Source organism: Balaenoptera physalus, assembly GCF_965194825.1.
Source record: "Balaenoptera physalus genome assembly, chromosome: 13".
Lineage (NCBI taxonomy): Eukaryota > Metazoa > Chordata > Mammalia > Artiodactyla > Balaenopteridae > Balaenoptera > Balaenoptera physalus.
Window position 1 is genome coordinate 91,187,321 of NC_138892.1, and position 26,374 is coordinate 91,213,694.

The following is a 26,374-nucleotide window of genomic DNA, read 5'->3' on the forward strand; positions in this document are numbered from 1 at the left end:
GTCTGTTTTTATTACCATTCTGAGCTATCATCATTCAGCTTTTGGCTGTAAGTTCGGTCAAATAAAAATAGGACTCTGATCATTTAGCCAAACACATTTTTTGTCAGGCACTATTTCAGGTGCTGCAGAATCAGTAATGAGCATACTGGCAAAATGATTTATTGATTATTAAAGAAATACTGAGGCAAACTTTTATCTAAATCCTTATCATCAAAACACTAATTGGTAAAATCAAAGAGGAGGGAGTTTCATAAAGTAACAGAACATCTCAGTAAGCAGATACAAGCATAACCAGATGTAAAACCTGTCCTATATAAGAGCAGCTTTCTAAAAGTTCAGAGAAAGATTTTGTAATGTACATGTCTTCAATCTTAAAAGGAAGATTAGCTCAAGACAAAAGAGAGACTCAGTAAAGTCAAAATTTGTACAGTATAATCCTAAATTGGTTTTACAAAGAAGAAAAGGGTAACAGATGTAAACACAATGGCTACAGTAGGATTCCTCCAATAAGCTAGGATTTTAGAAGGATATGAAATGAGTTAATATAGACAGATTTATAAATGTGCTTTCTTTTACTCTAACTATAACCCTGAGAAATGGGCATTTTTAACCATGTTCCTAATGTGAGGCTGAAGTTCAGAGAAAGAGTGATATGATGATTTTCTCAGAACATAAAAAATTAAATAATAATAAACCTGAAATCTGCAATGGAAAATATTAAAAGACCAAAGCATAAGGATAGAGAATTTAAGATTGAGAGATTTCAAAACAGAGATACGAATGTTCACAATCAAATAGATTTTAAAATATCACAGGCAGAAAGACACAGCTAGCATTGAGATAAGAGGTAAAGTCTATATTTACCTGCAATCGTGGCAGGTCAGTCCTTTGTTTATGATGGCAAGAGTCTTAGAATTAAGGTCAGAAGACAGTTCCAAGTTTCTACATTGCCGTATGTACAACCATGATTAACTCAGTTAACTCATAGGAACCTCAAACAAATTTACTCAGCAAACATTTATTGAGCAACCACAATATGGCAGTTCCTCCACTAAACCTTGGAGTTGAGACAGGCACAGAGTAAGGAGGGAAGTAAAAACAATTAAGATGTAATAAATGCCCCCAAAGAACTAATATTTCCCTGGGCCAATAAACAATTAATGCCAGTATAATAATGTAATGAGTACTGTAATTGCTATACAGTTTTAAAATTATGAGTACACAGAAAAAAGTGATTAGTTCTGTCTACACAGGTCAAAGTTTCTATAGATGTGCTAACATTTAAACTAAGTCTTTAGGGGTTAATAGAAGCTTGGAAACCGAAGAAGAAATAAACATTTAAAACAAAATAGGAAACACATGAAAAGCCCCAGAGTAGTGAAAGAACACAGATCATTTGAAAAACAGAAAGAATATCTGTGGGTGGAATATAAGGATAGAAGTATGCCAACCATTGGGAGATCAATCTGCATTTTTAAATGTGATGTAAGATTAAATTTTAGAGGGCTAATTCTGGTAGCCATGAGGAAAATGAATTTATGGCAAATAAATTAATTAGAAAGCTGATTTCAGAAAAAAAGATGAGCAGAGATGGGAAGAGGGGACTAAAAGGTTACAGACACACTTGGAAGAAGTTTAAGAGGAGAACCAATAAGATGTGGGAATAATGGAAAATAAGTATTCTGATTTTGTTTTATAGTTTGTATAATTGTATGTAGTAATACTATTATTTGGAATGAGAAAAAGAGAAGTCTTAGGGTTAAAGACAATGAAATCATCTTTTCAAAACTCAAATTTGAGATGTCTAAAAATAAACATCTACTAAATAGACACAACTAAGGCAGGGTTTGTGCTCAAGAGAGAGTTTTGTCTGGAAGTTGTTTTGAGATCTACCAGGGGATAACTGTACAATTAATCCATATTCAGGCTTATTCCATTAAAAAAACTACCCCTGCCCCACTGCATCCTCGCTTTTCCATAACTCTCTCTCATTTTTTCCAGTCAAAACTGAGAGTTGTTTACGTTTGCATGAATCAGATCTTATTTTTTGCATCATTTTTTAAACTATCCTCAGCAGGCCTAGGATACTTTGGCTATTCCAAACTTTATTTCAGGGTTTTGTTTCAAACTCTTTTCTCTTTTTATTCTACATACTCTTTCTGGAAAAACTCATAAATTGTCATTGTTTTTATTGCCACCTAAATGCTGCTGATGTCAAATCTATATTTTAAGCCAAGCTTGCTTTTGCTGAGGTTTAAGCTGCTGTTCCAAAATGCCTGCATTAGAGCTCCATTTTGGTTTTAATGTCCAGATTGCATCCTTTTCTTCCTCCCCTTTCACCTCCTTTCCTGTGTCACCACTTAGAATCTACTCTCTTATATATCACATCCAATCAGTCCCCCAAAGCTAAATATTTACTCTTGTAAACATCTCTCTTTTTAATATGCTTCACTTTATATTCCTACCTCAAATGACCATCATCTTTCACCCAGAATACTACTATTTCTAACTGGTGTCTCTTTCCTCACTGTCAACTCTTTTTCACACCACACCCAGCATGATTTTTAAATACTTATAACTATTTCCACTTCCAATGTAGCTGAATAAGTTCCCACTGGACTGATCCTGCAGCAAATAACCATTGTAAAGTCTGAGGGGAAAACAAAAAACACCCAAAGGCATGGGAGAGCAAACAGAAGCAGTCAGATTCTGGACAGGGGTTGACCCTTAAAAGAAGGAAATACCTAAGGTTAATTTCTCATTCTTATGGCTTTAAGGTAAGGTCACAGTTAGCATTATTCACAAAAGCTAAAATTCTTTTAGAAAAATCACAGTCCTTGTGGCCTGAAGAATGAGGAAGAAGAGTTTAGGTTAAAATATAGGGGAGAATCTCATAAAGGAGAGATCCAGAGAATGGGGAGCCCCAAATTCTGCATATAAACTGTCCAATTTTTTGACTTCTGAACTCTTCATGAACAGGGCAACTCAAGTTAGCCCTATAGATAAAGTAATTTAATTGAGATTTGAACTATTTCCTAAGAGAGAGAGTTTGCAGTTTCAGGTCAACAAATTTAATTGCCTTGTAAAACAAACAAAAAATATCAACACCCTTTGGAAGAATGTAACAATGTTCAAAATTACCAACATATGAAGAGCCAAGAAAATGTGACCATTTCTCAAGAAAGATAACAGTCAACCAAGACTAACCCTTAGATTACACATATGTTAGTGTTACTGGACAAGAATTTTAGAGCAACTAATCTAACTGAGCTCTTTGATGTAAAGGAAAGTTATCTCACAATGAATGAAAATAGAAAATTTCACACACAAAAAAACTGTAAAAAGAAGTTATAAGAATGAGAAAAGATACAGTATCTGAAATAATATGCATAATCAAGATGTTAATTTATGCCACATCTTCTGGATAGGTGTTGTGTGTGTTCTCTCTTTGTAACCTATGCTTTCCTATGATGTAGATCTTAGTAAGTCTCCAAACTTTCCTAAACAGAAACTATCAATAGTCAATATAGCTTTCAAAAATATTTGATAGCAGAGATAAAGATGAAGTTTTGCATCAGACATCCTACAGAAAACTTAATATCTCCCCATCCACTAGATATTTCTCTTTCCAATTAATACAGGAAGGATATGAATGTGAATTATGTTATGTGGAAGCTAATATTTGCTAGGACTGTTCCAGGTATTCTAGAAGTATTATTTCTAATGCTCACAAAATCCTTGCATGGTATGCATTACTCTTTTCATTTTACAAGTAAGAATAATGAAGTTTAGAGATGCAAAGTTATTTAACTAGGGGAATAAGGCTAAAACTGTAGCAGAACTGCGATTTGAACACAAGTATTTCACACACGAAAAGCAAAACAGTTCTTGGATCCAATATACTAATCCACTTTTCCTTCATCTCTTTATTTTCCTAAATCAGATCCTTGTTACGTCTCACTTGGTTTATTTGTAGTATTCTGCCTGCTTTCCTCCATTTGCAGCAATGGGAATACTGCATGTAATTTTATTTTTCCAACTTTATTGAAGTGTGATTGACAAATAAAATCGTATAAATTTAATGTGTATAACATTGCAGTTGACATATGCATAAATTGTGAAACGATTAGAACAATAAAATTAGTTAGCACATTCATCACCTCACATAGTTACCTATGTTTTATTTTTGTAGTGAGAACATTTAGATATACTATCTTAGGAAATTTCAAGTATATAATACAATATTGTTAACTAGAGTCATCATGCTGTACACTAGATCCCCAGAACTTATGTATCTTATAACAGAAAGTTCATACCCTTTGACCAACATCACCCAATTTCACACACCCTCTGGTTCTAGCAACCACCATTCTATGCTGTTTCCATGAATTCAACTTTTTAATACCCACCTCAGTGACACCTCTTTAGTGAAGCTGTATATTGACTAATAGGAATTTGGTTTGTATCCCTCTTATAGCTAGTGTAAATATATAATTTATCATATAAACTGGAATAATTTTTAGAGCAAAATGAGTGGTAAAAAATAATTAAGCTTAGAACAGTTTTTGAAATTTTATTGATGAATTGCTTGTTACTATTGTTCTAATTTTTTCAAATAAAAAACACATATCCAAGTAAATTGAAGGAAACATTAAATTTTTTTTCTTTTCATTGCTTACTTTAATATTTAAAAATAATACACAGTATAATTATTCTTGGTGGATATATTAGTATATTTTTATGTATACCAATATGTATCCATGTATATCCATGTATTTTATTCAGTTTCTTATGAGTATCTCCATTACTATGTCACTATTATTTTTCTGAAGGATAATTTTCAAATTAGACATTTTAGTTTATTAAAAAATTATCTGAAATCTTCATCAAAATTGCATTTTATGATTACTGAATTTGAAATTGTCAACATTTCAATTGACACTTCTCTGTAGATCATAATATTTTTAATGAAGAAAATATTCCCTTAATAAGCCCACAGCAAATTGTGCTAAGTGGAAATATTCTCAATTCCTTTTTTAAAATATTTACCTATGTACATTTTTTATTCTAAATATCACAGGTGCTATCATTTTTGCCTCTCTTTAGTGTATCTTTCTTGAAAAATATTTAAATAAGAAAAATTTATGTTTTTTTTAACATTTGCCAATTTTTGTCACTGGAAAATTATAGGTATATTCAGCTACTTTTTATTCAGATAAAGAATATACGTTTATCCAATTCAAATAGTACCTGTATTAAAATAATTTTTCCATATGTCAAGATATTCTAAAATACAATTTTAGAATTACAAAATTACATTTTGTACATTATATGATCTCTAACCAATTAACTTGTTCAGCTCTTAACATTCTGTTTGCAAAAATTGTGATTTCAATAATAGCAATATACAAAAAAATTTTTAAATGGAAGTTTTTGACTCTTCATTAAATATTTTTATCAAAGAATTCAAATCTATTTTGAGGAAAGTGCAATGATAATTTACAGAATTAATTTATGAATATGTCCAATGTCATTGAAGGATACTTATTTTTATAACAAAGATCAGTTTCTTCCCAAAACTTTTATATTCAATTATTCACATATGTATGTAACTGTTGATGACAGCTTCAATTCAACTGGTAGAATATCTCAGGCCGGACACAATTATGGATTATAAATTCATTTTAATCAGTTCTAAAAACATTCTGCTCCATTATTTTTTTGTTTTAGTAAATTGTTTTTTATTGTTACTCTCATCGTCCAGTAAAATTTGTATTTGTATGAGCACCACAAGACAACATATTTTATTATTAATGTTGAATTTTTAAATTAAATATATAATAGTGTTTACAATAATATTAGAAATTTCACCTTTGAAGAAAGACCTTTCAAAAACTTTACTTTGATTCTATGAATTGAGTTAAAAACAAAATCAAACTATTATTAATTAACTGATTTTCTATTTGAAACATCTTTAATAAGTTAGTATTCTTAGGAATGGTAAGAAGTCAGGCAAACATAGGATGAGTGTATACACTAATTAATGTGTGGAAATTTATTTAATCCTTCGTTATTTTCACATTACTATTCTCAGAGCTCTTACTTTTTAAAACGTGTTTATTTTTCATGTCAATTTGGTGTTATAAGGACATTCTTTTAGCTTGTTTAACTGGGATGCAAAATTATTTTTTGACTGAATACTATAAATTACATTTGATCTTTCTTTGTTTTCAACAACCTGTTGAAAACTACCTCTAACACCTTTTCTGCCTTTCAAGTATAAGTTTTACCGTCTTTTAATTAATCTTCTTTTTGAGGTAACTGGTTTATATTATATTTTATAACATTATGTAAGTTTCATGTGTACAACATTATATTTCTACTATATACTACAGCATGCCAACCACTAAAAATTTAGTGTCCCCTTTAACCCATTTTGCACCACCTTGCACCCATTTTCCTTTGGTAACCACTACTTTGTTCTCTGTATCCATAGTGTTTGCTTTTGTTTTGTTTGGTTTGTTCATTTATTTTGTGTTTAGTTTATTTGTATTTCATAGTCAGCATATGAGTGAAATTATATGGTATTTGTCTTTCTCCATCTGACTTATTTCACTTAGTATAATACCCTCAAGGTCCATCTATGTTGTTGCAAAGGGCAAGATTTCATCTTTTTAATGGCTGAGTAGTATTCCATTCTATATTCATACAACACCTTTATCTACTCCTCTATCCATGAGCACTTAGGTTGCTCCATATCTTGGCAATCATAAATAATGCTGCAATGAACATAGGGGTGATATATCTTTTTGAACCAGTGTTTTTGTTTTCTTTGGATAAATACCCAGGAGTGGAATTGCTGGATCATACGATAGTTTTATATTTAACTTTTTAAAGAAGCTCCATCCTGTTTTCCAAGTATTACATTCTCACCAACAGTGCCCAAGTGTTCCTTCTTCTCCACATCTTTGCCAACATTTTTTATTTTTTATTTTTTTTAACAATAGACATTCTGACAGGTGTAAGGTGATATCTCATTGTGCTTTTGATTTGCATTTCCCAAATAATTAGTGGTGTTGACCATCTTTCAGTGTGCCTGTTGGCCATCTGTATGTTTTCTTTGGATAAATGTGTATTCAGCTCCTCTGCCCATTTTTTAATCAGGTTTGTTGTTGTTGTTGTTGTTAAGTTCTATGAGTTCTGTATATATTTTGGATATTAGCCCCTTATCAGACATATGAGTTGCAAATATCTTCTCCCATTCAGTAGGTTGCCTTTTCATTTTGTTGAAGGTGCGCTTTGTTGTGCAGATCTTTAGTTTGATATAGTCCTATTTGTTTATTTTTGCTTTTGTTTCCCTTGCCTGAGGAGACATATCCAGAAAGTTATTGCTAAGGCCAATGCCAAAGAGTGTACTGCTTATCTTTTCTTCTAGGAGTTTTATGATTTCCGTTCTTACATTTAATTCTGATCCATTTTGAGTTGATTTTTGGGTATAGTGTGAGGTAGTGGTCTAGTGTCATTACATGTGGCTTTCCAGTTTTTCCAAAACCATTTACTTAAGAGATTATCCTTTCTTCAGTATGTTCTTTGCTCCTTTGTTATAAGTCAATTTTTTGTATATATGTGGGTTTATTTCTGGGCTCTCAATTCTGTTACATTGATCTATGTGTTTTTTTTAAAAATACCATACTGTTTTACATACTATAGTTTTGTAATATACTTTGAAATCAGGGAGTGTGATACCTCAAGCTTTGTTCTTTTTTCTCAGGATTGCTTTAGCTATTTGGGGTTTTTTGTGGTTCCATACAAACTTTAGGATTTTTTTGGTTCTATTTCTGTGAAAGATATCATTGGGAGTTTGATAGGGATTGCATTGAATCTATAGATTGTTTTAGGTAATATGGACATTTTAACAATGTTAATTCTTCCAATTCATCAGCACAAAATATTTTTCCATTTTTTTGTATGTTGTGTTCAATTCCATTCATCAATGTTTTAGAGTTTTCAATGTACAGGTCTTTAGCCTCCTTGCTTAAATTTATTCCTAGGTATTTTCTTCTTTTTGTTGAAATTGTAAATGGGATTGTTTTCTTGTTTCTCTTTCAGCTAGCTCATTTGTTAGCATATAGAAACACAACAGATTTTTTTTTTTTAAAGGAACTCCTTTATTTATTTATTTACTTATTTATTTATTTTTGGCTGTGTTGGGTCTTTGTTTCTGTGTGAGGGCTTTCTCTAGTTGCGGCAAGTGGGGGCCACTCTTCATCGCGGTGCGCGGGCCTCTCACTATCGCGGCCTCTCTTGTTGTGGAGCACAGGCTCCAGACGTGCAGGCTCAGTAGTTGTGGCTCACAGGCCTAGTTGCTCCACGGCATGTGGGATCCTCCCAGACCAGGGCTCAAACCCATGTCCCCTGCATTGGCAGGCAGATTCTCAACCACTGCGCCACCAGGGAAGCCCGAAACACAACAGATTTTTGTGTATTGATTTGTATCCTACAACTTTACTATATTTATTTATTATTTATGATAGCATTTTGGAGGAGTCTTTAGGGTTTTCTCTATAAAAAATTATGTCATCCACAAATAGTGGCAGTTTCACTTTTTCCTTTTCAGTTTGGATACCCCTTTTTTCTTGCCTAATTGTTCTGGCTAGGACTTTCAATACTATGTTGAATAAGAGTGGTAAAAGTGATCATTCTTGTATTGTTCCTGACCTTAGAAGGATAACTCTCAGTTTTTTACTGATGATTATGATGTTAGTTGTGGGTTTGTCATTTATGGCCTTTATTATGATGAAGTACATTCCTTCAATACCCATTTTATTGAGGATTATTTTTTATCATAAATGGGTGTTGAATCCTGTCAAATGCTTTTTCTGCATCTATTGAGATAGTCATAAAATTTTTATCCTTCATTTTCTTAATGTGGTGTATCACATTGATTGATTTGCAGAGGTTGTACCATCCTTGCATCCCTGGAATAAAAACCACTTGATCAGAGTATAGGATCCTTTTAGTGTATTGTTATATTCAGTTTGCTAATATTTTGTTGAGGGTTTTTGCATCTGTGACCATATGGGATATTGGTCTGTGTTCCTTTTTGTGTCATCCTTGTCTGGTTTTGGTATCAGGGTAATATTGGCCTCATAAAATTAGTCAAGAAGTGTTCTCTCCTCTTCATATTTTTGGAAGAATTTGAGGATAGGTATTATATCTTTTTTGAATTTTGGGGAGAATTCATTTTTTGTTTCGTCTTTTTTATGTTTTGCATCTCTGCTTTAGATTTATGTTTCATGGTTACCATGAGGTTCGTTGAACATATCTCATAGATAAAATAATCCTTTCTCTGCTGATACCACATTATCTTCATTTGCCTATAAGAGTCTGTCCTTTTCCTCTTCAATTTTTATGTTTTTGTTGTCTCAAATTACCACTTTTTATATTGTGAGTTTGTTACCAACTTGAAGTAGCTATAGTTATTTTTATTACTTTTTTTTCTTTAACCTTTATGCTATAAAACCTATTGTGATATGTAGTTGCAATTTTCTGATTCTATTTATCACCTTACTCAAAGTTTTGTGTATTTTTGCCTTTTTGTTTCTGGTAAAATACCTCCTTTCAACATTTCTCATAAAGCAGGTCTAGTATTGATGAACTCCCTCAAGTTTTGTTTGTCTGGAAAAGTCTTAATTTCTCCTTCATATCTGAATAACTTCGTTGGATAGGGTATTTTAGGCTGACAGGTTTTTTCTTTCAGTATTTTTAAAATGTCATTCCACTCTGTCCTGGCCTGTAGAGTTTCTGCTGAAAATATTTGTTCCTTTATAGGTTACCATCCACTTTCCCCTGGCTGCCTTTAAAAGCCTTTTTTGTCACTGACTTTTGATAGTTTTAATATAATGTGTCTTGGAGAAGGTCTTTTTGTGTTGAAGTAATTAAGTATTCTCTTAGCTTCATGGACTTGCATTTCCAATTTCTGCCCAGGTTTGTGGAGTTCTCAGGTATTACTTCTTTAAATAAACTCTGTTCCCTTCTTCCTCTCTTCTTCTTCTGGGATATCCATTATCTTAATATTTCCCTTCATAAAAGAGTCAGATAGTTCTCAAAGAATTTCCTCATTTTAGATCTTAATTCTTTCTCCTCTTTTACCTGTATCATTTCTAGATTTCTACCTTTGAGCTTACTAATTCTCTCTTCCATATAGTCTGCTCTATTTTCAATGCTTACTAATGCATTCTTTATCTGGTTTATTGAGTTTTTCACCTCCAGAATTTCTCTCTCTTTTTTTTTAGAGTTTCAATATTTTTGGTAAAGTATTCCTTCCATTCATTAATTTTATTCCTGAGCCTATTGAACTGCCTTTCTGAGTTTTCTTGTAGCTCACTGAGTTTCTTCATGACAGCTATTTTGAATTCACTATCAGTCAGATCACAATACTCCATGACTTTAAGTTTGGTTTCTGGAGAATTGTTACCTTTTTGTGGTTCAGTGTAACTGTGGTTCTTCATGGTGCTTAATGAGTTTTCCTCTGCGATCACATTTGAAACAGAGAACACCTTTCTTCTTTAGGTAAACCTTTTTTTTTTTTTTAATAAAAAACTTGATTCTAATGATTTAACGGGTTAGAAATTAGAGGACTTTCTTTTATTTTTCAGTAGGTGACAGTATAGCACAAGTTTTGGTTACTCTTACCTGAGGTGCCTCTGGTATATTTGAGAATGAGCATTTTCCACCCTCCAACACCTCTGTCAGAGGTGTAGCCTGGTACTTTCACTGTCACTGCTTGTGACTCTGGGGTTGTTGGTGCCTTGCTGCTGCCAGTGTCACCACCTGGGTCACTGGAATGGCGATGCCTCCACGATCCAAGATCTCATGAGTCACAGGCTCCTCCACCACAGAGGGAGGGAAAGGGTGGCTTGGAAGCCAGGTGCCTCTGCTGTATCCAGATTTGTCAGATTCATGGGTGCATCTGCTGTGGTTGGGAGGTGTGTCCCAGAGTTATGGGCACCTCCCAGACTAGAGGAAAGCATCGCAGGTTCTGTTGCCACTGCTGTCCTATTTCCTATGGCTGTGGGCACGGCTATGCCTGGGAGGCTGGAGCTGTGTGTACTGCCTCCCCTGATGCTGTTAGGTTCTCTGAGACAGCAGGCTGGGCAGCCATGAATGGGGATCTGGGATCATAGGAACCGCCTCTGCTGTGCCCCAATTCCACCTCCTCTGTGTATTCCAGTCCACTCAACTTTGGATGTACAGATGTGTGGAATTCTCTGGAGTCCTGGTGTGTTGGGCAGAGTCACCTTTGTTAGGCTGTGGATGTTTTACTGGTTGTAGATTGAAGGGGACAGAAAAAGGGAGAATCTCACTTTACCATGATTCTGATGTCACCCACTAATTAGTCTTAATTTCAGAATATTTGTAATCTAAAATTACTGTGCTATTTGCATTCCTGAGATAAATTGATTGTTTTCTTCTCATCTTTAAATTGTAAAATTGCTTAGAAGAATTCCTAGCTAGAATGCTTTGTGAATGTCATTACTATTAGATCTCAACTTCCATAAGGTTTAGTTTAATTTTGAAATGAAGGTAAGTATTATAGAGTTACTATACTACTTCCAAACAAGATTGGAATACAATTTATTGTATGTTTCAGAAAAACTAGGTTCTAGATACATTGTACCTCTTTTTTTTAAACCTGGCTTTATTTCATACCTGGATTTCATATCTCATATTTTTCCCCTTCTTTCTTCGGATACCTCCCACCCACTGCACTGTTTTCTTCTTAGCAAAAGTAGAAAATTATTCATGGATTATCTGGTGTGCATGTGATGCAAGAAAAAATAATGTATTTTGCAATCAGAAGGTCTAGATCCAGTTGTCTTTTTCTTAACTTACTAACCTAACGAAGATGAAAAAGTTACACAATTCACTGAACTTCAGGTTCCTAATCCATTACAAGATAATATATAAATAGTTACCTTATTTATTTAATGGGGTCACTGTAAAGTTCAAAGGAAATCATGTTCATGAGTTCATGGATATGGTTTTGAATGTCTGTCAATGTACCAAACATGTTTGGAATTTGGAAGGCTACTATAGATTTATCCTCTCTTTTTCTTCTTATTAATGTTAGACTTGTTTCTGAAACTTTGCTCCATTCACACTCTTCAATTACTATATTGTTCTTTGCACTAGTGGAAGAACAGGAAGAGTGTTGAGTGCCAAAGCCCTTCCTACCACCTCTATAAGACATATCATAACTGAGTTAGAAGCAAGTATATTATAGAGTGAAAAAATTATAAAGCCCTTGTCTAATACCCAGCCCAAAGATTTAATTTTTATTAAATATTAACCTTATACCTTAAAAATATTTCCTTGTCTTTGTAAATCTACATCTCTTTTATTTAATTTTGCTTTATATACTTTTAATACATTGAGACAACCACTTTTTAAAAATTTTTGATATTTGATATCTTTCTTCTCTTTTCTATTATTTACTAATTACAGGCAATTATATTCCCTTAAAATTCACTGTGGACAAATAAACATCTTATGGTTAATTCCTTTTGCATTTTTACAGAGTTTATCATTTTTATTTTCTGTTTATTTCCATGAATTTTTATTTGATTCATTTCAGCCAAATTCTGTGTATTCACTGACATAATTCCTAGCTTTTGGTGATATCCTGGTAGTTGCCTATGCTATTAGCTTTAGTGATTACAAATTTTAAAGTGCTTTATAAAAAACTAACTTCTTTTGGCATAAAATATTTCCTTAATCATTTAAATATATATGAATTCTGGGAGAAAAATGATAAATAGATAATTTAAGAATATCTATATGAATGTGCCACACCAATGCATATTATAATTAAATTATTAAAAGTCAAAGACAAAGAGAGAATTTTTTAAGAATCAAGAGGAAAGCAACTTTTCACATAGAAAAGAACCCCCAGAAGACTATCAGCAAGTTTTTCAACAGAAACCTTGCAGACCAGGGGAAATGGGATGATATATTCAAAGTATTAGAAAAAAAAAAAAAAAAAAAAAAAAACCCTACCAGCCAAGAATACTACATTGAGCAAAAGAAACCTTCGAAAGTGAAAGAGAGATAAAGACTTTCCCAGACAAACAAAAGCTGAGGGAGATCCTCAACACTAGACCTCCCTTACAAGAAACGCTAAAGGGAGTTCTCCAAGTTGAAATAAAAGAATACTAGACAGCAACATGATACCATAAGAAAGCATAAAACTTGTTGGCAAGGTATATATAGAGACAAATACAAAATACTGTATTACTATAATAGTAGTGGGTAAATCACTTATAATTCTAGCATAAAACTAAAAGACAAAAATTTTTTTAAATAACTACAAGAAAATATTTTAAAAGATAGATAAGTAGATGTAAGCTATGACAGCAATAATGTAAAATATGTGGAGGGGGAGAAGTTAAAATGTAGAGTTTTTATGTGCTATTGAATTTAAGTTGTTATCAGCTTTAAAAGACTGTTATAACTATAAATATTTTATATATGCCCCAAGGTAACTACACACAAAAAATTTACAAAATATACACAAAAGAAAAATAAAAAAGGAATCAAAACGTATCAGCACAAAAAAAAAAAAATCAACAAAACACAAGGGAAGGAAATAAGAGAGGAAAAGACAAAAGAACTACAAGGCTCTCAGAAAACAATTAACAGTGTGGCAATACTAAATCCTTTCTTATCAATAATTACTTCAAATATAAATGGTTCAACCCCCCCCCAATCAAAAACTATAAAGGGGCTGAATGTATTTTTTTTTTTAAAAAATGTTTTTTCTGTGTTTATTGAGATCAACATGTGATTTTTATTCTTCCTTTGTTAATATGATGTATCACATTGATCGATTTGCAAATATTGAATCATCCTTGCATCCCTGGAATAAATACAACTGGATCATGGTGTTATGACCCTTTTTATATACTGTTGGATTCAGTTTGCTTATATTTTGTTTAGGATTTTTGCACCTATAATCATCAAAGATATTGACCAGTAATTTTCTTTTTTTGTAGTGTCTTTGGTTTTGGTATCAGAGTAATAGGGGCCTCATAGAATGAATTTGAGAGTGTTCCATTCCTTCAGTTTTTTGGAATAGTCTGAGAAGGATAGTTACTAAATCTTGTTTGTATGTTTGGTAAAATTCCCTGATGAAGCCATTCGGTTCTGGACTTTTGTTTGCTGGGAGTTTATTATTATTATTATTATTACAAACTCAATTTCACTACTACTGATTGGTCTGTTCAAAATGTCTATTTCTTCTTGATTCAGTCTTGGCAGGTTGTATGTTTCTAGAAATTTGTCCATTTTTTCTAAGTTATCCAATTCATTGGCATGTAACTATTCATAGTATTCTCTTATGATTTCTTGTATCTTTGTTGTATTGATTGTTATTTCTCCTCTTTTATTTCTGGTTTTGTTTATTTCGGTACTCCCTCTCTTCTTCTTGATGATCCTGGCTAAAGGTTTATCAATTTTATCTTTTCTACAAAAACAGCTCTTGGTTTCATTGATCTTTTCTATTGTTTTTTGATCCCCATTTTTCCTCCTTGATCTTTATTATTTCCTTCCTTCTGCTGACTTTGGGATTTGTTTGATTTCCTTTTTCTAATTTTTTTAGATGATAGGTTAGGTTGCTTATTTGAGATCTTCCTTGTTTCTTAAGGAAAGCCTGTATTGCTGTGAACTTCCCTCTTGGAACTGCTTTTGCTATCAATACATTCCATAGATTTGGGAGTGTTGTGTTTCCATTTTCATTTGTCTTGAGGTATTTTCTGATTTCCTCTTTGATTTCTTCATTGATCCATTGGTTTTATAGTAGCATGTTATTTAGTTTCCACATGTTTGTTCCTTTCCCATTTTTCTTTCTGTAATTGATTTCTAGTTTCATACCATTGTGGTCAGAAGAAAGGCTTGATATAATTTCTATCCTCTTAAATTTGTTCAGAATTATTTTGTGTCCTAGCATGTGATCTATTCTGGAGAACATTCTATGTGCACTTGAAAAGAATGTGAATCCTGTTGTTTTGAGATGTAATGTCCTATAAATATCTATAAAGTCTAACTGGTCTATAGTGTCATTTAAGACCACTGTTGCCTTATTGATTTTATGTCTGAATGATCTGTTCATTGATGTAAGTGGGGTGTTAAAATCCCCTATTACTATTGTATTATTGCCAATTTCTCCCTTTATGTCTGTTAATATTTGCTTTATATATTTAGATGTTCCTGAATTGAGTGCATATATGTTAATGAGTATAAAATCCTCTTCTTGTATTGATCCCTTTATCATTACATAATGCCCTTGTTTGCCTTTGTTATAGTCTTTCTTTTAAAGTCTATTTTGTATTGCTACCCCTGCTTTCTTGTTGTTTTTGTTTGCATGAAATATCTTTTTCCTTCCCCTCACTTTTCAGTCTGTGTGTGTCTTTAGCTTTGAAGTGAGTTGCTTGTAAGCAGCATATAGAAGGGTCTTTTTTTTTTTTCATCCAGTAAGCCACCCTATGTCTTTTGATTGGAACATTTAGTTCAAGAACATTTAAAGTAATTATTGATAGGTATGTACTTATTGCCATTTTATTACTTGTTTTCCAGTTGTTTTTGTAGTTCTTCTCTATACATTTTTTCTTCTTTTTGTTTCTTCCCTTGCAGTTTAATTTGAAATCCATTCATGATAAAAACTCTCATTAAAATGGGTATAAAGGGACCATATCTCAACATAATAAAGTCCATCTATGACAAACCCACAGTTAACATCATACTTAATGGTGAAAAGGTGAAAGCTTTTCCTCTAAGTTCAGGAGAAGGACAAGGATGCCTACTCTTGCCACTTCTATTTAACATAGTATTGGAAGTCCTAGCCACAGCAATTAGACAAGAAAAAGAAACCAAAGCCATCCAAATTGGAAGGGAAAATTAAAACTGTCACTATTTGCATGATTCTTTATATAGAAAACCCTAAAGCCTTCACCCAAAAACTGTTAGAACTAATAAATGAATTCAGCAAAGTGTCAGGATACAAGATTAACATACAGAAATCTGTTGTTTTTCTATATCTAATAACGAACTATCAGAAAGGAAAGAGAAAGTTTAAAAAATTCCATCAAAAAGAATAAAATACCCAAGAATAAACTTAACCAAGGAGGTGAAACAACTATACTTTGAAAACTTTAAAACACTGATAAAATTGAAGATGATACAAAGAAATGAAAAGATATCTTGTGCTCTTGGATTAGAAGAACTGATATTCTTAAAATTTCCATACTACCCAAAGAATCTGCAGATTTAATGTAATCTTTATCAAAATACCCATGACACTTTTATAGAACTAGAACAGGTAATCCTAAAATTCATATGGAACCACAAAAGACCCTGATTTGCCAAAGCAATCTAGAGAAAAAAGAACAAAGCTGAAGGTTTCACTCTCCCAGATTTTAGACAATTCTACAAAGCTACAGTAACTAAAACAACCTGGTTTTGGCACAAAAACAGACATATATATCAATGAAACAGAATAGAGAGTCCAGAAATAAACCCACACATCTATGGTCAATTAATCTTCAACAAAGGAGGTAAGAATACACAATAGAGGAAAGACAGTCTCTTTAACAAGTGGTGCTGGGAAAAATGTACAGTTACATGCAAAACAATGAGATGAGAACACTTCCTCACACCATACACAAAAAAAACTAAAATGGATTAAAGAGCTGAGTGTAAGACTTGAAACCATAAAACACCAGAAGAGAACATAGGCAGAACACTGTTTGACAATTATAAATTGTAGCAACGTTTTTTTTTTTTTTTTTTGGTTCTGTCTCCTAAGGCAAAAAAATTAAAGCAAAAATAAACAAATGAGCCCTAATTAAACTTAAATGTTTCTGTACATAAAGGAAACCATGGATTAAAAGAAAAAGACAACCTTTGTAGTTGGAGTTAATATTTGCAAATACTATGACTGGCAAGGGGTTAATATCCAAAATATATAAACAGCCCATGCAACTCAATATAAAAAATAATTAAATAATTGGCAGAAGACCTGAATAGACATTCTTCTAAAGAAGACATACAGATGGCCAACAGACACATGAAAAGATACTTAACATCACTAACTATTAGATAAATGCAAATCCAAACAACAATGAGATATCACCTCACACCTGTCAGAATGGCCATCATCAAAAGGTCTACAAGTAATAAATGTCAATGAAGATGTGGAGAAAAGGGAACACTGTACACTGTCAGTGGAATGTAAATTGGTGCAGCCACTTGCAGTATGGAGGTTCCTCAAAAACTAAACAGTATGGAGGTTCCTCAAAAAACTAAAAATAGAACTAACATATGATCCAGCAATTCCACTCCTGAGTACATATCTGGAAACCTCAAAAACACTAATTCAAAAAGATATATACACCCAATGTTCATAGTAGTGCTATTTACAATAGCCAAGATATTGAAGCCACCCAAGAGTCCATCAACAGATGAACAGATAAAGAAGATGTAGTGGGTATACACACACACACATACGAATATTACTCAGCCATAAAACAAAGTGAAAATCTGCCATTTAGAGCAATGTGGATGGACCTAGAAAATACGCTTAGTGAAATAAGTCAGACAGAGAAAGACAAATACCATATGATATCACTTATATGTGGAATCTAAAAAATAATACAAACAAATACATATAGCAAAACAGAAACAGACTTACAGATACAGAAAACAAATTAGTGGTTACCAGTAGGGAGGGGGAAAGGAGGAGAGGCACATTAGGGGTATGGGATTAAGAGATACTAACTGCTATGTATAAAGTAGATAAGCACCAAAGATATAAGGTATAGCGCAGAGAATTACAGCTATTATCTTGTAATAAGTTCTAGTATAGTATAATCTGTAAAACTACTGAGTCTCAGGTATATAGAAACTATATACCTAAAACTAATATAGTATTGTAAGTCAACTATACTTCAATTAAAAAAATAAAAATTGAAAAGAAACAAGACTCAACTATGACTTATGTATAAGAAACTCACTTTAGATCTAAAGACACACAAAGACTGAAAGTGAAGTGATGGGAAAAGATATTCCACTCAATTGGTAACCAAAAGAGAGCAGGGGTGGTTGTATTTATATCAAACAAAATAGACTTTAAGTAAAAAATGTCACAAGAAACAAAAAGGACATTATATAATGATAAAAGGGTCCATTGACCAGGAAGATTTAATAAGTATCTCTATCCCTATCTGTCTGTCTATCTCTCTACCTATCTTTCTATCCCCAACATTAGAGTACCTAAATATATAAAGCAAACATTGACACAACAGAAGGGAGAAATAAAGAGCAATACCATAATAGTGGAAGATTTTAATACCTTATTTTAAATAGTGGATAGAAATAATAAGGAAATGGATAACTCAAACACCACTATAGACCAAATTGACCTAAAAGACATGCAAAAAACGTTCCACCCAATGACAGTGAAATACACATTATTTTTAAATGTACACATACCTTTCTCCAAGATATATCACGTGTTAGGCCACAAAATAAGTTTTAACAAATCTAAGAAGATTGATATCATCCCAAGTATCTTTTCTACCCACAATGGAATGAAACTAGAAATCAATAGCACAAGAAAAACTGGAGAATTCACAAATATGTAAAAATTAGGCAACACCCTCTTGAACAACAATAGGTCCAAGAACTCAAAAAGGAATTTAGAAAATATCTCAAGACAAACAAAAATGAAATCACAAAATACCAAAACATATGGGATGTACAAATACAGTATTAAGAAGGAATTTCATAGTGATAAACAGCTACATAAAAAAAGAAGAACGATCTCAAATCAGCCACCCAACTTTACATCTCAATGTGCTGGACAGTGATTTCATTCTCACATGTACAGCAAGATGACAACAATCTGGCCAAAACAAGTAAGATTGCCTGCATGGTCCCTTGCAGCGTATGTGGAGAAGTTTTGAGTTAGCAAGCTGGCAGTGTGTATAAAGTATGTTAATTGCTGCCCAATAATAAAGACCAGAGAAGCAATAAAAATAGTAGTAGATAGCATTTATTGAGCACTTACTATATACCAGACATTGTTCTCGTGTTTTACTTCTGTTAGTGGATTTATTCCTTACCATAATTCTGTCAGCCAGATGCTATTATTTCCCTTTCACAGATGAAAAAACTTAGATACTAAGAGGGCAAATGACTTCCTCTAGGAAAAATACATATATTTACAGGTTTTGGAGATTAGGACCTGGACATCTTTGCATGCCATTACTCTGCCTTCCTATGAATATATTAGGTAGCACGGCAAGGGGGTCTTAAGGTTGCAAATGGAGTTAAGGCTGCTAATCAGATGACCTTGAAGAGGTTATCCTATATTATCCTGGTTAACTCAATGTAATCCTAAGGGTCCTTTAAATGTGGAAAAAGGAGCAGAAAAGTAAATGTCAGTGACCATCACTGACCATCACTAGCTTTGAATATGGAAGAGAATTATTAGTCAAGAACTTTGGGCAATTTCCAGAAGTTCGAAAAGGCAAGGAAATGAATTGTCTTTTAGAGTCTCCAGAAAGGACACAGCTCAGCCAACGTCTTGATTTTAGCTCACTGAGACCTATTTCAGACTTCTCAACTTCAGAATTGTATGATTATTACAGAACTGTGATAAATTTGTTTTGTTTTATTTTATTAAAGACATACATACACATACACACCTATACATATGTGTGCATTTGAATGTCAGTGTCAGGAGGTGATAAATGCTATGAAGAAAAATAAAATTTGGTTCAAGAGTTATGGATAGGAAATGCTATTTTATATGGGGTGGTCAGGGATGAGGTAATGTTTAAATAGAGATTTGAATGAGATGAAAGAGCAAGATATCTGGGAGTCAAACATTTCAGATGAGGAAAGAGCAAGTGCAAGCTTCTCCAAGTCAGAAGTGCACTTCACATCTTGAGAAACAGCAAAAAGTCTAATAGGCCAGAAGAAGGTTAGCCAGAGGAAAACTGTGGGGTAGGGATACTGTTGGTGGTTACAAATGGGATGGTTATCCTAATGATTTCCAGAAGGGGAGTGGGAATGAAGGTAGAATGGGAGACCTTTTACTTTTGCCCTATTATTTATGTTTTTTGATAATGATGCACTACTTTTGTGTTTTTAAAGAATTTTCATTACAATGCAGCAGTACAAGAAATCTGAAGCACAGAAATGACAAGCGTAAAGATGAACAATGTACTGGCAGGGTTTATATAACCTACTTGGTTCCGTTTAAAAATTGAGGGAAAGGGGTAAGAAATAATCAAACTACGCTGTTGTTATTCCAAATTATTATCTATTTGCACTTTTACACATTTTTACCTGCTGAGTCTATATACCCACATCAGTAACAACATGTATTTGTGTGTGTGCAGGCAAATATGCTTGCTTGAAACTCAATTATTCAGTATAAAGGGGAATTTTTAGAAGTACAGAATGAGGAAGATTATTAAATAGCCCGCTTACCAGAACATCTTGAGGGTACTAATATTATGGAAACCCACAGGTACCTTAGCAACATGGAGTACAATTGAGCTCATGGGACTTGCAATCAGACTGCCTAATTTCAGACCTTGGCTCTACCACTTTCCAGCCTAGGGACCTAGAGAAAGTCATTCACCCTCTAAGGTTTTTTTTCATGTGTAAAAGGGAGATAATAGCATATGGCTGACTGAATTGTAGTAAGGAATAAATCCATTAGTAGAACTAAAATACTAGAACAGTGTCTTGCATTTAGTAAGTGCTCAATATACTATTACTGTTATTGCTTCTCTGTTCTTTATTATTGGGCTGCAATTAACATACTTTATACACACTGACAACTTGCTAACTCGAAGATTTTCTCCAAATATGCTGCAAGTGACTACCCAGGCAATTTTATTTGCTTCAGCTTGTTTGTTGTCACCTTGAATGCATGTGCAAATGAATCACTGTAACCCTCCATGTTTAAAAGCGAAATAAGCCAGCACAACCTACTACCCCTAGGCAATCGCATGTGGTCCAGTTGCATTAGCCAGTTCTTTCTCCTGGTGACTGCTTTTCTGTTTAAATATTACTTAAATATTTCATCAGAACTGATTTTACCAATAATCTCTGAAAAACAAACAGACTTCATGTTCCCTGGACAAAGTTAAAACAGACTTTATATAACATGATTGCAATTGAATCTGATCTCTGGTCTTTATTCAGCTAGATAAGACTATAACTTTGAGGAAAACATTTTAAATATTGATCAAAGTCAGCCCTGATTGATTTTTTAATTTCCTCTAGTCTTCTCTATGGGGGTTTAAAGGCTTTGATTTAGTTTTAAGAGTTTTCCATTTACAACCTAGATGACTTCACGCAAACTTCTCAACTTCCTTGAGTCTTGGTTTCCTTGACTCTGTGCTCAAGGATTGCTTTTTCCTGTCTGTGAAAATCGCAATACAGTCTATATCATTCAGTGTCTCACCGTTTTGTGACAAAAGCAAGAGACAGGATTATCACTTTTACCCACTTGCATATGGAAAAATTAAATGACTTTCCTAAGTCATCAACTAGGTCTTTGGGCCAGGTCTTTTAGTTCCCTTCAGACTATATTATTTAAGTTAATAGAATAACAAATGCTGTTCTTTAAAAAAAAAAAATTAAATAGGTCAAGACTACAAAGTGATTCACAAGACTGATAAATCTTCTCTGTTTATAGGTCAAGTGTAAGAATTTTTTTTTTTTACATACTATCCATTACACAGAGACTGCTTTTATTTTAGTCACATTTATAAGTATCTTTTTGTCCATCAAGAATCAAAGAGAAGATATCAAAATCTTTCTAAATTTTCAACATTAATAAATTCTTAACTAGAAATGTCACCAAAGACCTTTTTTTCAGATTTAAAGATTGATTTATATTAAGATGTATATCATTGTGTTAATATTTTAATGTATGCTTCAGTCGAAAACTCTAATTTGAAGTATAATGTTCTTTTAAAAAACTGGCTGCTTTTTCTTTAAATCAAAATTCTCCCTTTACTTATTTTAGTTTGAAAACATGAAACGCATTCCACCTTGAATCCATTGCAGTAGTTTCTAGTTTTCCTTTTCTCAGAATGTTGTGCCTCTGCTGTCTTACTCAAATGTTGATTTTGGTCCATCATTGAACTGCAGATATCATGTGAATGTTTTCAATTTTTGTCGATGTTTCGTTCAAAATGATCACCTTTTTGGGGAGGAAAGGTATAATTTATTTCACTTTAACAATTCAGAAATGAGAAAAGCCTCAAGGTCAACATCAATCAATCAATAATTCCACTAATATTCATTCAGGACCTACCATGTCCTGAGCACTGGGACACAAAAGGAAACACACACTCACACACACACTCACAGACACACACACACACTCACACATATACAAATTTCTAGCTTTAGCGAGATTGTAATTTAGGAAGATAAATTTATGGAGGGGAACTTGAAACAACAAATAAATAAGGTAATATAGAATCACACACTAGATTAGATTAAATAAACTATTAACAATTATCTATTAGAAATAAAATTTTGTTATATTTTCTGTATATCTACATTATAAGATTTAGGAAGGCAAATAAGTGTTTAATTCATCTTTCTGGTTTTACAAAATGCCAAACAGTACCTTGCATATAGTAGATAGTCAAAATGAATAGAAAAATAATGTAATTAATTATAATTAGAGTGGCCTAAAAAGGTTTCAGAGAGAAAATATTAATACCTCTGGAACCAGGCTCAAAAAGCAGAGAAAGTTTGGATTTGTTAAAAAGAGCTTAGTGTACTCTAAGTAACTGGTAGAGGGACTGTGGCCGTGCTTGAACTTACCATCACCATGATTCCACTTTATTTTAATTTTGTTTATTTATTTTTGAAGAGAGAGTATATTTGAAGTTGAAAGCACAAAACATCAAAAATGACATATAGGAAAACTTCTTCCTCTAACCCTCATCCAGTTTCTCTTTCTGAGGAAGAGTATTATTAGCTTTCAATGAATCTTCTCCAGAAATATGATATGCATTTTTAATTAAATACACAATATTTTCCTTTTTTAACACAAATAGCAGCATACCATTACTACAGTTATCTGCCTTTTTGCTCTGCTTTATATACTTAACTTTATATTAATATGGCTTACTCAGTTTTCTTATGGTTGTAGGGTATTCCATTGTCTATAGTTTATCTACCTAGTTTTATGGTTAGGTAGGATCTAATTTAGATTAGGTTGCATCTAATTATTTCATATTAGAAAAATTTCTTAGTATGTCTTTTGACTTATGTGTGATCATTTCTGTAGGATAAAATTCCTACAAGTGGAGTTTTGAGGTCAAATGTAAGAGGGATTAAAATTTTGAGAGTTATTAAGCCCCTGTCTTAAAGACTAGTAAAATGAATCAACTTATTTCTTAGATTTGCTCTTTTTTGTAGAATAGTGTGTTCTTCACTGAGGTTTAGAAAATGTATTCTTATTTATTCATATGTGCATAATACATATTTATGTAGCAAAAATACCTATTTATGTATAGAAACAAGCATAAGCATAGATATATGATTACTAATAGGGCACTAATTATACAGTATATTTAATACATGTTCTATATACAGTTGATTCTCATTATTTGCAGTAGTTGTGTTCTATAACGTTCTTGCAAATGCTGAATTAGCAATTACTAAACATTGCTCCTAGGGGAAATACAGGGTTTGGTTCCTGTTTATCTGTGGTCACAATATTTTTGTCAACCAATCAATACATAACCTTGTTTTATGTCTCCTTCCTGTTAGACACCTTATTTAATTTGTATTATTGATCACAAACATTGAATCTGTGGACAATAGCACTTTGCAGCTCAAGCCTGAAGGAAGCTTATGTAATTCATGTATCTTTTCCATCAGGCACATCACAGCTTTCTTGAACTTAGGAACACTAGACAGCACTTCAGCATTATGCTTGAGAGTCATTTTAATAGCAAAAGCACACAAATGCAAAAAATGGCTCTAAGTAGACTGTGAAAAGGTCACTTGTTTATATTAGGAGAGCAAAAACAAGAAAGCAGAGCCATATCTTATATCTTGTCCAGCCTCAGCTGGGAACATTCATGTGGGAGAACTCAAATTTTTTACCACTCTGCAGGTATGTGAATGACCATGAAAGAGCAGCAGTATTGATTTGAGGGTTACAAATCCATTTTAGTCAGTAGGAAAATTCACAAATACAGAATCCACAAATGATGGGGATCAACTGTATATTCTATTCATTAATTCATGCAACAAGAATTTATATATAAAGTCCATCAATATACATAATGCATATTAAATGGCTAATGTACAAATACAGAAATGATAAATATCTGAAGATATTATCACTTGTGTGTATATGAATGTATATAAACATACACATGAATGCAGAAACCCACACCCATGTACATGTAAGTGAATCCTAGTTATTCTATACTCCTGGCATGTGGTCCATATACACCTGGACCTGTTCAGTTACTGAGTGAAGTGGAGTGAGGAGGGAATCAGTAGTTTGGTCCCAAAGTCACAGGCAGCCTTTTGATAAATTTTATGTCATTTTTACATGAACACCTCTTTCTGTATCTTTGTTCAGGACTTAAATGTTAGGAAATCATTTTTACCACTTAATCCTCTGAATTATTTGAAAGGTGGATACCTTTCACCCTTTAGCTTTAGTTTTTTGTTTGTTTGGTTGGTTTGGCTACTCAACAAACATTCCTGAATGCTATGATCTCACCACTCCTATCCTTGTTGATTGCAATTGATGAAATTATTGTCCTGTCTCCCAGTCTTCTCCCTTTCCTATGCATATCACATCCATCCTTAGAATCTTTCAGAGGTCTCTTGTACCACACAAAATAAAACTCACATATAGTATTTGATATTCTTCCCAAACTAAAACCAGCCTTTGTTTTTAGTCTCAATACACCCATAAACATTTTCCACCCTATGGAACCACTGTCCCCAGAAGAAAGGTCTCTGCCCACCTGTATGTTTCTTCTTAACCTGTAATGTTCTCCTTTATCTCTTGTTTGTAATTCTGCCCCAACTCACCCCTCTTAGATATTTTCCCGTTGTTACTCCCAGTTGAAATAACCTTTCCCACACTGCTGCTGCATTGGACAATATCCCTTGTAATGTAGTCATTCCTTTTCCCTGTATTTCTACTACTTTCCCAAACAGACTGCTAGACCACACCTCTCTCCTACATATTGGGGAAAAGTATCCAGATAAAAAGTTGGAAATGTAGGCACTTTTACCTTATTTCTGAAAAAGATTAAATTATAACAAATCACTACATAGTAATTAAAAGGTTGAAATATCATTTCAGGGTTGACTCTAAACACCATATTTTCCACATCACCATGGCATTTTAAGCCTGACTTGAAGACATTTAACAATTTTTTCTCTGGACGTATTTTTTTTCTCAGAGTTCTAAACAGCTAACATGTAAATGAATTTTGGGGAATCAATAAGTTTATAACATAAACCACGATGCTCTGTAAGACAGGCATTCAGACGTAGTATTGCAACTCTTCCTTGAATAATAGTACAGTCCAGTTCTGCTCCCTTTTGATTGGCGTGGAGCAGAGGGAAGAATCTCACCAGCCTCTGCTTATCTGTGCAAGCTTTTTCTATTTGCATGATCATAGAAAAGCAGTGTAATCCAAGTGACCCAGGTTCTACCATGTACAATACCTGTGATACTAAGGAGGGAAAAAGGGAAAACAGCATTTACTAACTTCTTAAACCTTTTATGGGTCTGTAAATAATTTAATAATTTTTAATTAAATAATATTAATAATAATTATAAGGGTAGCCACCTTCCGGAGTTGGAGAAGGGAACTAATATTTTTGAGTCCTTAGTTTGTGCAAGAAACTGTGCTGAGCAGAATTTTTTTCTCATTTAATCAGAGATAAAATCATCTAGAAAACCTCTTCTTTTGACCTCCCCTTGAGCTGAAACAAGGAAAATTGAGGTGAGTAAGTGGCTATGAGGCACATCCCATTTCTTGATGTTTGTCAACTAACTCTCCAATCCACATTATTTTTTCAGACTTGAAGTTCCACTTGAATAGAAAGTAATAGGAATGGGATTTCAGTGTTTATTTTTAAATTATAAATGTCTGATTTTCTGTATTTTATTTTTAAAAACATCAACCTGAGGCTCAGCTACCTCTAGAAGGGATAGTTAATAAGTTTTAAAGGTTTAGAACATAAGGGTGTAGAAGACACATAACATAAAATATGTAATATTTATCATGTCCAT

At 33.0% G+C, this 26,374-nt stretch overlaps 1 protein-coding gene and 1 long non-coding RNA gene across 2 annotated transcripts in view; one reads left to right on the forward strand and one right to left on the reverse strand.

The window, feature by feature from the left end:
- The window catches only part of LOC309641247, a 214,818-nt gene that overhangs the window by 51,030 nt on the left and 137,414 nt on the right, over positions 1-26,374 (forward strand). The gene's annotated exons all lie outside the window — the stretch shown is intronic.
- The window catches only part of SLCO1B3 (solute carrier organic anion transporter family member 1B3), an 83,033-nt gene that overhangs the window by 43,769 nt on the left and 12,890 nt on the right, over positions 1-26,374 (reverse strand). The window contains exon 2 of the mRNA XM_082422504.1: positions 22,131-22,282. Coding sequence (XP_082278630.1) covers positions 22,131-22,220 — 90 coding nt within the window. The 5' untranslated portion in view covers positions 22,221-22,282. The remainder of the gene's footprint in view (positions 1-22,130; positions 22,283-26,374) is intronic.